Source organism: Siphateles boraxobius, unplaced genomic scaffold, assembly GCF_051911475.1.
Source record: "Siphateles boraxobius isolate OS27281-9 unplaced genomic scaffold, OSU_SipBor_1 41, whole genome shotgun sequence".
Lineage (NCBI taxonomy): Eukaryota > Metazoa > Chordata > Actinopteri > Cypriniformes > Leuciscidae > Siphateles > Siphateles boraxobius.
The window spans coordinates 29,351,493-29,365,408 of record NW_027509042.1 but is presented as its reverse complement, the minus strand read 5'-3'; the positions used below and the strand labels follow the sequence as shown (position 1 = coordinate 29,365,408).

Below are 13,916 nucleotides of genomic sequence, written 5' to 3'. Positions count from 1 at the left end.
AGAGCACCTTTAAGGGGCCCCAAAAGTGGCAAAAACTTTGGAAATAATAATAATGAAGAATAATAATAACAAATAATCCTAGGGAAAATCCAAAGGTGCGGAGGCACCTATTGTATCTGTTCCGGTTCTTATTAGGGGCCAAGCACCGAAGGTGCGGGCACCTATTGTATCTGTTCCGGTTCTTATTAGGGGCCAAGCACCGAAGGTGCGGAGGTACCTATTGTATCTGTTCCGGTTCTTATTATTAGGGGCCAAGCACCAAAGGTGCGGAGGCACCCATTGTATCTGTTCCGGTTCTTATTAGGGGCCAAGCACCGAAGGTGCGGGCACCTATTGTAATTGTTCCGGTTCTTATTCTTCTTCTTCCGACAGCCCATAGAACCGTTTGCGGGAAAGTTGTTTTGGTGTGACATTCTGATAGAGTACAGTCCCAACATTAAATGCACCAATTTTTGTGTCTCTAACTCATTGCCTCTAGCGCCACCACCTGTCCAAAATTTCACTTGTATTATGCTAATAATTTTTGAACCGTAAGGCCTATCAACAAAATTCTTTTTTCCTCTGATTCCAAAGCTCATGACGATTCGATTGCACCCTATGACGTCATTTTCCGTCATAAAAATATGGCCACCATTTTGAATTGTTCAAAAAAAAAACTACTTTTTCGAACTCGTCCTAGACGGTTTGTCCGATTTTCACCAAAATCGCACCAGATCATCTTCAGGCAGTGGGGACAAAAAGTTATGGAATTCAAGTTCATTCTTCAAACCGTTTTCGAAAAATACATGAAATTTTTTACGTAGCGCTTGCAAAAAAAGATGAAAGGCTGTATCTCCGCAACACTTTATCGTATTGAGACCAAACTTGGTACATGTCATCACAAGCATGACCTGAGCTACATGCTGCGTTCGGCGCAGCGCCACCTACTAGTCCGGAGATACAAGAAAATGGCTATTTTTGCTTATAACTTCTGAACGGTTTGTCCAAAAATCATAAGTGGTCTCGTTAGATTGAGGGCGTCACGATGAGTCGAGCGATATCCAATTTTCCCAGATCGGCCATTTTGGCTGTCGGCCATTTTGAATTATGTGCTAAAATGCTGTATTTTCTGAATGCATGAACGAATTGTTACAAAACTCGGTATGGGTCATCAGTACGATGCTCTGAAGGAGCCTGAGAGGTTTTGAAACAGCGCCACCTAGTGGTAAAATTTATTTTTCAAATGCTTATAACTCTGGGTGTGGTTGACTTATTTTCACGGGAGTCATCTCGTTAGGTTCCTGAATCCTTCCCGAGTCCACAGATACTAAACCTGCTAGGTTTTGTCTCAAGGTTTGTGTAGCGTTGTGATTTAGCGCTTAAAAAACATTTGCCGATATCTTCGAAACCGTTAGTCCGATCGAGACGAAACCACCGTCAGAAGTTTGTAACCATAGCTGGTTAACTACACATTAATGCCCAAATGCCCAAATATTGATAGTAAGGGGTAGTAAAATTCAATCAAAGTCACCTGTCAGTCATTTTTGATGCGTTTTTTCATATACATGTCATAACTCCGAAGCGAATTGAGATTTGTTTCACAAAATTTGGCACACACATGTATGGGCTCATTCCGAGGGCACATGAAAAAAATGGTGAGATTTTGCCTCTTGGTGGCGCTATAATAGAACAAAAAGTGAAATTCTCATTGACTTCAATACAGTTTTGTAATGGAAAATGGTATACTGAACAAATGCATTCCTGTAACATTATGAAACTCAGAATTTGCCACCAGCACCATCCCCTGACCACATCAAATCGGTTTCATAACTGTACCACCTATTTGTCGAAAGTGATAAATCATTAAATCATCTTAAAAGTTACTGTATATATGATTTTTCAGCCATTTTGCCAAAATTCTCTTAATGTCTTTATTGCTCCTTGCTGCAATTGGTCTGCCACTCCCACCCATGATGGCATCTGTTGCCACTTCTTGCGCTTGGCCCCGGTAATGGCTGCTTGCAGCTATATTTATTAAAGAATTTGTCAGCATTAGTTATTTTGGGTAATTGTATTGCAAGCTGATTTAAGGTTAATTATCAAGTTAAATGTCAAATCTTATTTCTTTTGAGTTTAAAGGTGAAAGTTGTAGAAACAGATTAATTGTGGTTTTGAACAATTTTTTATTGTCTTTACATTTCACAAATTTGAGATTAGAATATTCAAAACATTTATAAATGACTATTTTTTTTACATCCAAATAATTACGAGTAAACTTCATTTAACTTCAGAAATGCTTTTCAGTCTTTTTTTCTTAATATAAGAAGAAGATCTTAATAGAAAAAATAATATTTTGAGAAAAGGAAAATATACATTACACGTATAGTTACAAAAGTTATTCAGTCAAGAACAGCGAGTACATTTTCTGTCTTTTGTTGTTTGATTAACATTATTATAGAGACAGCAGCAGTCATTAGGCTGCTGTAACTTTAAGAGCTGCACAGATCCAATATATAGTTATGCATTTTTTGTCAACTATTTACACTCACTTAAGACAACCAACTGTGTTTGAGAATTTTTTGACATTTGTGTGTCTGTTCAAGTGCAAAAAGATGCTTCTCAACTGGATCTCACAACACTTGTTTAGTGGTCGCGTGATCAAAACGCTCAGCGAGTAAACTGATTTGCTCTTGTAAGCTTGCGCTGTGCTGCCCTTTGAGCCGAGCTAATAAATGGTATGTGTGGCGTGGATCAAACAAGTAGCGCCATTTTGTTCCACGTTTGGCGTGCAAGCATTATATTGAACTTTTATTAAACTTGTTATGATTTTGAGGAAAATGAATTTCAATAATTATCGTTTTATCGCCTAGCCCTATACTACTTGCAGTTTCCCCCCCAAAAAGCAGTTCTGATTTCAGTGTTTTTGTATTGTTTTTATTTCTATTTTTATTTTCCGCATTTAATTGAGGTAGTACGATGTAAGACTTTTACAAACACAAAATATCTTTTTTACAAACACAAATTATCTACTTACCGTTATCAATAAAATCTCAGAAATTGTCAATCAAATGGACAGTCGTCACACCCATACTCTTCACATTCTTCAGGGTGTCCGCGGGGTTTTAAAACGTATTAAAAGTTGATAAATCAATTTAGAGAAAATTAAGGCCCTTAAAAAGTATTAAAGTCTTAAATGCCATTTTCCAAGGTATTAAATCTTGTATCATCTTTTCATTATGTATTTTTGTCCATAAAGTATAAAGTTTGCCTGAATTTAAACATTGCGTCAGCGAATAGTGGGGTTCTGTGTAGTTTATGGAATCCTGCTAGATATGACGTCATCTGTTACCGCGCTTCATGACTTAATGCTGCGTGATAGCGCATATGTCCCGTATGCACGGTTGTTAACCAACATCGTTGATTAATTGGGAAATAAAATATACGCAACAAGCTTAAGTTGCATCTTAAGGTTTTCTTTCAGTTGAAAACATTAAACAATATGTGTTGAACAAAAAATTTAAAGAAGAATTTAAAGGGGAAAAACGCTAATAAAACAGACCGTTCCACTTATCGTACAGTCAGAACGAAGGTATACACTCGAGTCAACATAATATCTATCTTGTTTATATTGTTTCACTTGCATGTTTATAAAAACAATAATATTCACATGCTCGAGTAGAAAACGCGCTGCCGCTGACAGACGTTGCAGGGACACAGTGACGGATAACAGGACTTCGCGTTTTCTGTTAAGTACTGCTTCTTTAACAAAACTTAAAGGAAGCATATGTGTCAAAATCATTTTGCTATCAGTTAAGTAATCATCTCGCTCACTCGGATTCAGCTGCGCTACCTGCAGTCATCAATGCAGTGATGGACAGCTGTCTTTCCTCATTCGACTGCTGGTTGGATTTCATGTGATTTCTCATTGTAGTGGTGATATTATAACTCAGCATCATTAATTAATTTGATTAAAAGTAATTTCGTTTTGTAATATCGTTTAGTAAGATCATTGTCATTCAAGTAATTCCAAACTTCACGAGGCTGACGACGACATGTGATCAAATACAATCAACACGCTCCACAGCGCCAAACAGTGTATTTAATTATAACTGCGAGTAAGTGATTGGGATGTATCATGGATTCACAGCATTTACTGCCAGCAAAGCAACGTAGTAAAATTCGAATAGTATTTTATTTTTTCGAATAATAATTACAGATTGAATATTCGTTTACTGACTCTCTGCTCTTGTACATCAAATCAAGCACTCAGTGGTAATCACAGGTAAACTGTCTGACCAGTCAGGTGTTTGTCATGAGAAGTGTACCACAAAAGAGCTATGGTTTGCAGACAGGTATAAGAGTTGTTGTTACAAATACGTCTTTTGAATATACTTTGTGAACTCATTGTCCCTTTAGCTCAGAGAGGTTTATTTTCCCTCTTCAATAGGTTTTGTCAATTGTTTTGTTTATTGGTCTAATTCTGGTTTCTCTTTCTAATAAACCTTGCATTGGGTCAGTCATTCAATTAATTATCTTGTGCTTCATTCCCACCCTTTTGAATTGTTTTGTACTGATAAGCAGTTATCACAAACTAAGACTGTTTAGTTGTGCTATCTTACAATCAGTAGGATATAAATGTAAGGTTTCGCAGATGTAACGGTTAAAACTTGAAGTGGTGATGAGGTCTTAAAATGTATGGAAGGGGTCTTGAAAAAGGTCTTAAAAGGTATTAAATTTAATTCCATGATTCCTGTATATACCCTGTTCTTATCAATGACATTTAGTGCTGGATTTTTTTATTCCTCTCTCTAGGGCTGGGCGATAAATCGATTTTATCGATTAACTCGAATGTGTAGTTTACGCCGATTTTTTTGAATGAAAATCGGTTTTCTCTTTAACAACCGCCGACGGTCCCATCTGGGCTCCCGTAGTTCCGACCGGGCTCAGCGCTTGCCATGATAGAGATACACAAACATGGCAAATGAGCAAGACCGCGGCAGCAGAACCACACCCGCCGAAAATTTAGGCTACAAGCTGAATCTGCAGGGCCGCCAACTCTCACGAGTTCACTGTGAGAGACGCAATTCTGTCACTTTTTACACGATCTCACGCCATACATCCATTTTCTCACGCAGAGAAAAATCGCGAAGCAAAGAGGACACTGACACCGACAGACAAGACAGAGCAGGTTACTATCGATATGAAACAGATTCTCAGCTCTCAGATTCTGTCAATTTTATTACAAAATTCAAACAATAAACACCGTTTTGGCGCTTGTAAATGTGACGTGAAAGAACGCTGGCAGATCTCAGTTCAAGCGGCACGTGAACCTATCATCTGTTACTCTTTACTACAAACTTACCGAGATGTAATAAAATCGATCGATCAGTGTTTTTCAACCGCGGAAAGATGTCCATAAAACAGCTGGAGAACAACATATGCCACGTAACGTTATATTTACCTCAGGATGGCTTTTAATGACCCATAGCACGCATGTTAGTTAGACGCATTATAAAATAAAAAACGCATTATATTTAATTTGTGTTGGTTTTAACCTTTAATAATACCAGCTGACAGGGCTTTCTGTATGTTTACAGCATTAGGTGATTTTTTTTTTTGGGAGAACAATTAACACCTCTGGGGTCCTTCATTTCAGAGTCACACTCAGGACCTTCGGGTCCAAATGGGCCGGAAGGGTGGGATTCATATTTATTAAAAGAAAATCATACAAATTTTTTTACTTGTTTTTTATAATATTTTTTCTTTTCTTTTTTGGTGTTTTGAGAATTTTATGATTTATAATTAATATTTATGCAATAAATATGACCCATTTCCCCCCATTGAATATAATAGAAAATTATTTTTTTAAAGAAATTTTTTTTTTTTTTAAAGCTGTATTTCATTTTAGAGTCAAGCCTAGACCTCATGAAAGCAATTTTTGAAATGAGATGGATGCCATCTGGTGGACAAACTGAGCATTTTAAAAATGCAAAACACGTAGGTAATCTGAATTTATTGGTTTGTTTATGTATAAAAGTGTGTTTGTGTGTGTGGATGTGGATGTTTTGCACTTTTGATGTTTTATAGATTCACCCCTTCACTGTTGTGTGCTTTTTTTCTGGATCGTGGCTGATTTGTAGATTGTACGCACAAAAAAACTCGGTATTTTCACATTTTTGCCAATTTGCCATTCATTTCCTATCCGGGTCCATTTGGACCCGAAGGTCCTGAGTGTGACAAATTTTTTTACAACCACTTAGATTATTCAAATCCTGTCCCCAATTTTTTTGGATGTTCATATACCAAGTACCAAAAAAGTCACCAAATTTCAGACCATTCCGATGAAGCTATGATTTAAAAAAAAAAAAATATTTAAATGCGTCGGGTCCATTTGGACCGAAGGACCCCAGACAGTTAACGTATCTACTGTACCTATTTATCCAAAGGAATTTATATTGAATCAAGATCAGAATCAAATCACAAGAATTGAATTGAAATTGTGAAATTTGTGTTAAGCAATAATAAAAACAGTAGCATACCAGTAAACTTAATAAAATTATGTTTAGTTACTAAATAATTTGACAATCACAATACACTTATTGTGATGCAAGTTTTTTGTTTTTCTTACACATCCCCCCAATCCCAATCCACCCATTTTATTTTGTTACATTTTCATTGTTTTCACAGACAGGGTCTGTCCTCTTGTCTTTTTGGCTTGTTGTTTCTTATTGCACTTTAATCGAGATCAAATCCCAGAAGGGAATATTAAAACAAAATAGCTAAAACTTGTTTTGAACAATTTCTTTGTCATCTGCAGATTGATTTTAAGTAGGGACAGAAAAAAATCAATTTAAATCGTAAATCGGATTTTTTGTGAAAAAATCGGGGATTTTTTTTTTTTAGGCCATATCGCCCAGCCCTACCTCTCTCTCTCTATCACTTGATATCTGATTGGTGCAATGATCATTGGAATGTTGTCATTCGTAGATTACCTTTGCATCTGGAACATGCATTTCCAAACTCTTCAGGCTAGTAAAGAAATGTCAGGAAGGATCTGTAGTCAGGTGTGATATTATTATTATTATTATTATTATTATTTATTATTATTATTATTTTTACTTTTCACAAAGATACATACGTTTAATACTGGAGTGAAACACTTTCTCCTGAATACAGTTGTGGTGTTATTCTGGGAAGCTGTACGTCCCTCATGGGAAGATGCTGTCAGTGATTCCTTTTGAGTGCCAGAAGTCATCTCTCGCGGCTACCATGGGAAAACTGAAGCAGGGTCGGAGTGGTAAAGACTTTTGTTCAAAATATGAAACGTCTGCTGTATTCTTTTCTAGAGTAACGTATATGAAATGTGGAAAAACATGTCATGACGTTTTGTCTCTTCTTCAGAATCCAGGTCTTGCAGCCTTTTGTCTTCCTGGACTGCCCAGCCTCATGGTGACATCACACAGACATCAGGAATCAAGAGCAGGAAGTCAATAAGACATGTAAGAGACACTTAACTAAATCAGTTTTTACTACAGATTTCTGTTTTTGTAGTGGGGCAGTATATGCAGATTATTATCTGAGGCTTTTCTCTTGCTTTAATACCTATTCACAATACAAGTTTAGTTCTCTTACGAGAGGTTCTCTCGTATTGCGTAGCTTACATGTTGTAGCTTGGGGACATGTTGAAGAAAACAACTCAATCAATCTCCAATAATTCCACTTGTTCCTTAACCTGTAATCAAGAATACTAACACACACACAGCTTCTTCAAGGTTGGATTTGGCTAGCCTCTAACTATAAAAAGGAGAGTCTTCTCACAACATCAAGATAACATGTTCTTTCTATCAAGGAGAGGACACTTTAATATAGATCAGTAAAGTAACTGGTAAGAAATGGTCACTTATGAACCAATATTTTTTAACACATTGAAGACCTTTCTCAAACAAAACGAGTCCATTTTTCATTTCTGGAAGCTGGGCTAAACAAGCAAGCGCTGTTACTGCATTCAGATATCAAATACAGACATTAGAGAATACATGAAAAGAGCGTTATCGATAATCAGACTGGTAACTTCCATAACAAAGTAAAATCTCATAAGCCTAGAGAAGTCATTCAACTCATGTGAGTTTTAGAAGGAAAAATATTGATTAATACCTTGATTATAATCACTCATTAGATACATTGAAGCAGCAGTGGATTCCAGAATCCACCCCTTCATCATAGATCTGTACTCACTTAACTGTGGTTAAACTATATCTAACCAGAGGTCACTACCATTACCATAGAAATAAGCTGACCAACTTAACTTCTAATGGTAACTTTTGTTTAATCATGCCATGGTTTCCCACGTACACAAAGAATATTACAATAATCAGAGGTTGAGGCTCACCCTATTTAGATTGGTCTAATAGCACTGTTGTTCTGAACGGAAAACCCATTATTAGCCTCTACAGTCTAAGTATACATTGATAAATGCCAATGTGTTAGGCGGAACTCTAAAACTTCAGTTGGCGTGCCCCAAAGCTCTACAAAACTGAGCTTTAGTCCGTTACTAACCTGAGCGTGAACTTATGGTGTTATGGACTTAAAGACATTCAGCATTACTGGCCGATCTCATTACAAATTGCCTTGAACCTCTTAAAACATTCATTTAGATAATCAGTCCAAGACAAACGTTTTTAAAATGGAAACATGATAACAATCGGAATTTGCTTTAATCACAGTCTCCAGGCCTGGGCAGTTTACACCTTACTGAGGACAGAGGATAATTTGCATTACCCACCCACCACAGAAAGCTAAATGTATCTAAACTCTTAAAACCTTTATTAGAGACCATTGTACCAGCCCTACTGAGAAATTTCAAATGATACCAAATAGGGCTGCAACAACTAATCGATAAAATCGATTATAATCGATTATGAAAATCGTTGTCAACGAATGTCATTATCGATTAGTTGGTCTGCTTAAGTCACGGGGAGCGTTTACTGGTACGCACTCACACGCAAGGTCTCTCTCCCTCAGGCGCTCTGCCGAGCGCGCGCGCTACACGGTTTGGAGCAGTCTCTTCTGTCTCGCATGCGCGGGAGTTTGAACTAATTCGCGGGCATCAGGGAGCCGCAATCAATATGCGGGAGACTCCCGGGACTTCCGGGATGTCTGTATTTTGTCTCGAGCATCAGGTTGTACAATATGAGGCGCCGAACTGGACAAAAGCGAAGCGAACTGCGCGAGAGAGACCGAGCGTGTCAGTGCGCGCGAGAGAGACCGAGCGTGTCAGTGTGCGCGAGAGAGACCGAGTGTGTCCGGGCATTAGTAGCCTAATTAATTGGTACATAGTAATATATACTAAATAAGAGGCATGGAAGTTCGATTTATGGACATCAATAATCGGTACAAACGTCTTGTTTTTAACTATTGTTTAGTAAATAGCAATAATTCGAGCAGATAAACTTTCATATGGAGGATTAAATAAGATTGAATTTATGTAGTAAGATTTCATAACTAATCACTGTGCCACAACCAGGTTTTACGTTTCTTGAGCGTCAAATAACAATGACTCTGAATTTTATTCACCGACATCGGGATGTTGTCTGTGCAAGTCGTTACCACGAGAACTGTGGATAGGATAATGGCATCTGTGAGAAAGATGGATATATCGGCAGACTGCCTTCGAAGAGAGTGCAGCAAAATAACTAACTGGCCTGACTGGTATAGCTACAGGAAATGTTGAAGTGTTTTGTTTTTTGTCAAAGATGTTATAATCTTTAACAAAATGTTTAACGTTATTTGACAAGCATACACACATACATGCACACAAAAGACACCAATGCACAGAAACACAAACCGATATTTAATGAAATACATTTGTTGTGTTGTTGCTATATAACTCTAAAGACAACCGTCACCGTGTCAATTTACTGTTAATAAAATTATTTCAGCCGAAATTACCTCTGTTGTTCTATTTTTTTATTGGCCCTTTACCTGAATGTTGTTCCATATGGCTCACGAAGGTACCTGCTGATACTCTAACTCATAATTTTTAAACATTATACTTTTTTGCGCTTAAAAATTAAACATGTTTAAGACACTCGTGCTAAATTATAATAATATCATTAGATGTCATGCATGGCTTGGATGATAATACAAGTGCCAAAACATGGCCCATTTTAGCTGACTTTACCATACTTTTATGGTGTAATTCTGTATTTAAATACATTAAAATGGCAATACTATAGTATTTGGCAATAATATAGTCTACTCCAAATGTCATGCTAATGAAGCAACTTGAACTTGATGCGAGAGAGACCGTGAGAGAATGTGTCTAAGAGCGCACGCAACAGTGCGCGAGAGAGACCGAGTGTGTCAGTGCGCGAGAGAGACCGAGTGTGTCAGTGCGCGCGAGAGAGACCGAGAGTGTCAGTGCGCGCGAGAGAGACCGAGTGTGTCAGTGCGCGAGAGAGACCGAGTGTGTCAGTGCGCGCGAGAGAGACCGAGTGTGTCAGTGCGCGCGAGAGAGACCGAGTGTGTCAGTGCGCGCGAGAGAGACCGAGTGTGTCAGCGCGCGCGAGAGAGACCGAGTGTGTCGGTGCGCGCGAGAGAGACCGAGTGTGTCAGTAATGGCGCTTTTCCATTACCAGAACCAGCTCGACTCGACTCGACTCGCCTTGGCTCGCCTCGACTCGGCTCGCTTTTCGTTCCGTTTTCCATTGCAGAAAGTATCGCCACAAATAGTACCCGGTCGTCATAGCGACGACTTTCGTTCCTCGTTGCCCCATCAAGCTCTCGCTGGATCCTCTCTTCGGCAACCAAACAAAGGAATGTCTGCACCTCCTCGTTTGACCACGGCTTATTCTTCCGAGTTGCCATAATAATAGTAGTAAGTTTAGTAACTATCTCTGGCTAAACTATTTAAAAAAGGCGGGGTTATTCTGGATACTCCATCTGGCGCGTGCAATGATGACGCAGTGAATAGTGACGATTCTCTCTGACCAATCAGCAGTCGGCATTGTTTTCACGTCACATTTTAGTATCGCCTTAGCTCGCTTAGAACCTCGCCGGAGGTGGTACGAAAAAAAGTACCCGAAAGCAGGTACAGGTACAACTTTTACACAGTGGAAAACCAAACAAAGGCGAGTCGAGTCGAGCCGAGCCGAGCTGGTACTGTGTAGTGGAAAAGCGCCATATGACACAGTTCGACAGTCCGAGCATAAGTAATTGGTATGCAAGTAATAAAGCAAGAGGCATGGAAGTTCGATTAATGGACAACAATATAAATAAAAAACAACAATTAAATTATTACCACTGAATTAGCAGGATGTAGCTTGCTTACTTCTTTCTCTCTTTTAACATAATGTTAACATGTTGTCTTCAATTAGGTGTCATCCCACTCTGAAATCACACACTATTTCATATTTATTAATTATATCTTATTATTCAATAAACCAAACTCCAGTGTTACTCGTCCCTAAATAGAACCACAAAATTGGCAAATTACTGATCAATTACATAATTAAAGTTTCTTGAGAGCATACTTTCTTCGTACAATATCACACACGCGTTTATGTCAGTAAAATATCGTTGTACATCGTTGCACTGACAACTACTGCAGTGCAACAAAATAATATAAGTTAATATAAAAAGTTTCTTAAACATATTGAAAATTGTAAAATTTTGGCGTTGTACGTTACACAAGTCACTGTGGTTCAAAGTGCGTTGATGGACACGCTCGGTCTCTCTCGCGCACTGTTGCGTGCGCTCTTAGACACACTCGGTCTCTCTTGCGCACTGTATCAAGTTCAAGTTGCTTCATTAGCATGACATTTGGAGTAGACTATATTATTGCCAAATACTATAGCATTGCTATAGTATTGCCATTTTAATGTATTTAAATATAGAATTACACCATCAAAGTATGGTAAAGTCAGTTAAAATGGGCCATGTTTTGGCACTTGTAATATCATCCAAGCCATGCATGACATCTAATGATATTATTATAAATAAGGATAAGGATTTTTTTATTGTCATTCCAAACCATGGTACATGAGCTGGAACGAAATTAGATACTGGGGTCCGGTTAAAACCACTCACAAATAAATAACTAAACTACTCATCAATAAATACAATTTAGCACGAGTGTCTTAAACATGTTTAATTTTTAAGCGCAAAAAAGTATAATGTTTAAAAATTATGAGTTAGAGTATCAGCAGGTACCTTCGTGAGCCATATGGAACAACATTCAGGTAAAGGGCCAATAAAAAAATAGAACAACAGAGGTAATTTCGGCTGAAATAATTTTATTAACAGTAAATTGACACGGTGACGGTTGTCTTTAGAGTGATATAGCAACAACACAACAAATGTATTTCATTAAATATCGGTTTGTGTTTCTGTGCATTGGTGTCTTTTGTGTGCATGTATGTGTGTATGCTTGTCAAATAACGTTAAACATTTTGTTAAAGATTATAACATCTTTGACAAAAAACAAAACACTTCAACATTTCCTGTAGCTATGCCAGTCAGGCCAGTTAGTTATTTTGCTGCACTCTCTTCGAAGGCAGTCTGCCGATATATCCATCTTTCTCACAGATGCCATTATCCTATCCACAGTTCTCGTGGTAACGACTTGCACAGACAACATCCCGATGTCGGTGAATAAAATTCAGAGTCATTGTTATTTGACGCTCAAGAAACGTAAAACCTGGTTGTGGCACAGTGATTAGTTATGAAATCTTACTACATAAATTCAATCTTATTTAATCCTCCATATGAAAGTTTATCTGCTCGAATTATTTATATTTACTAAACAATAGTTAAAAACAAGACGTTTGTACCGATTATTGATGTCCATAAATCGAACTTCCATGCCTCTTATTTAGTATATATTACAATATACCAATTAATTAGGCTACTAATGCCCGGACACACTCGGTCTCTCTCGCGCACACTGACACGCTCGGTCTCTCTAACGCGCACTGACACGCTCGGTCTCTCTCGCGCACACTGACATGCTCGGTCTCTCTCGCGCACACTGACATGCTCGGTCTCTCTCGCGCGCACTGACACGCTCGGTCTCTCTCGCGCAGTTCGCTTCGCTTTTGTCCAGTTCGGCGCCTCATAGTGCAATCAGTTCGCTCGCAACGTAAGTGATGGATTAAAATAGCGCTACCGCAGAAATAGGTTAAATTAAAACGGTGTTTACAAAGTGAAGCATTAAATACAAAGGCAGTTAATAACAGCAGCAGTAAAATATTGTTTTTTAGTCACTGTACTCAGTGGTTTTCAGCGAATGCTTGTGCACTAATGCATAATTTCTCCTGTCCTTTACTCAAGCCTGTTAGCTTGCTGGGTAACGTTACCTCCATTCCGTTCTCTTTTTATAGCATTTGTCTACTAAGTTTTAATTGTTTTTCAAACGCGATCTACTGCGGCTCTACATTCACACAATTGTTTTCAGTCTTTCTATATTTATTTAATCAATTTATCCTTATATTATTCTTTTATATATTATATATAATATATATTATATTCTTTATCCTTATATTCCTTATATATAATTAATTTTAAATAAAAATTAAATTAATTATATATTTTAGATGTTTTTAGTTTGTTTTTAGTTCAGATATTCACATCTGAACAACATGTCTGTGTAAATTTGTTTTAACAAAAATTGTGTTAAAACATAATATGTTGGATATCATTTTTTTAACAATAATCATGTTTGTCAACTTGCCATCAGCAATTATCATTAAAAACAATGCAAATATTGATATTAGTAAAACTCAATGTGTGGCTTTTGCACTTTTTAAAGTACACTTTTACACATAAATACCCTGATTTACGGTTTTATTTAGTTATAATAAAAAAAAAATCTAATTTAATTTCTATCCGATTAATCGATTAATCGAAAAAATAATCGTCCGATTAATCGATTATCAAAA

General features: G+C 37.5%; 1 protein-coding gene across 3 annotated transcripts in view; it reads left to right on the top strand.

Moving 5' to 3' along the window:
• The window catches only part of nol11 (nucleolar protein 11), a 140,150-nt gene that overhangs the window by 76,680 nt on the left and 49,554 nt on the right, over positions 1-13,916 (top strand). For all 3 annotated transcript variants that reach the window (XM_077199108.1, XM_077199110.1, XM_077199109.1), the window contains exons 9-11: positions 6,967-7,043; positions 7,156-7,276; positions 7,381-7,478. In XM_077199108.1, coding sequence (XP_077055223.1) covers positions 6,967-7,043; positions 7,156-7,276; positions 7,381-7,478 — 296 coding nt within the window. The remainder of the gene's footprint in view (positions 1-6,966; positions 7,044-7,155; positions 7,277-7,380; positions 7,479-13,916) is intronic.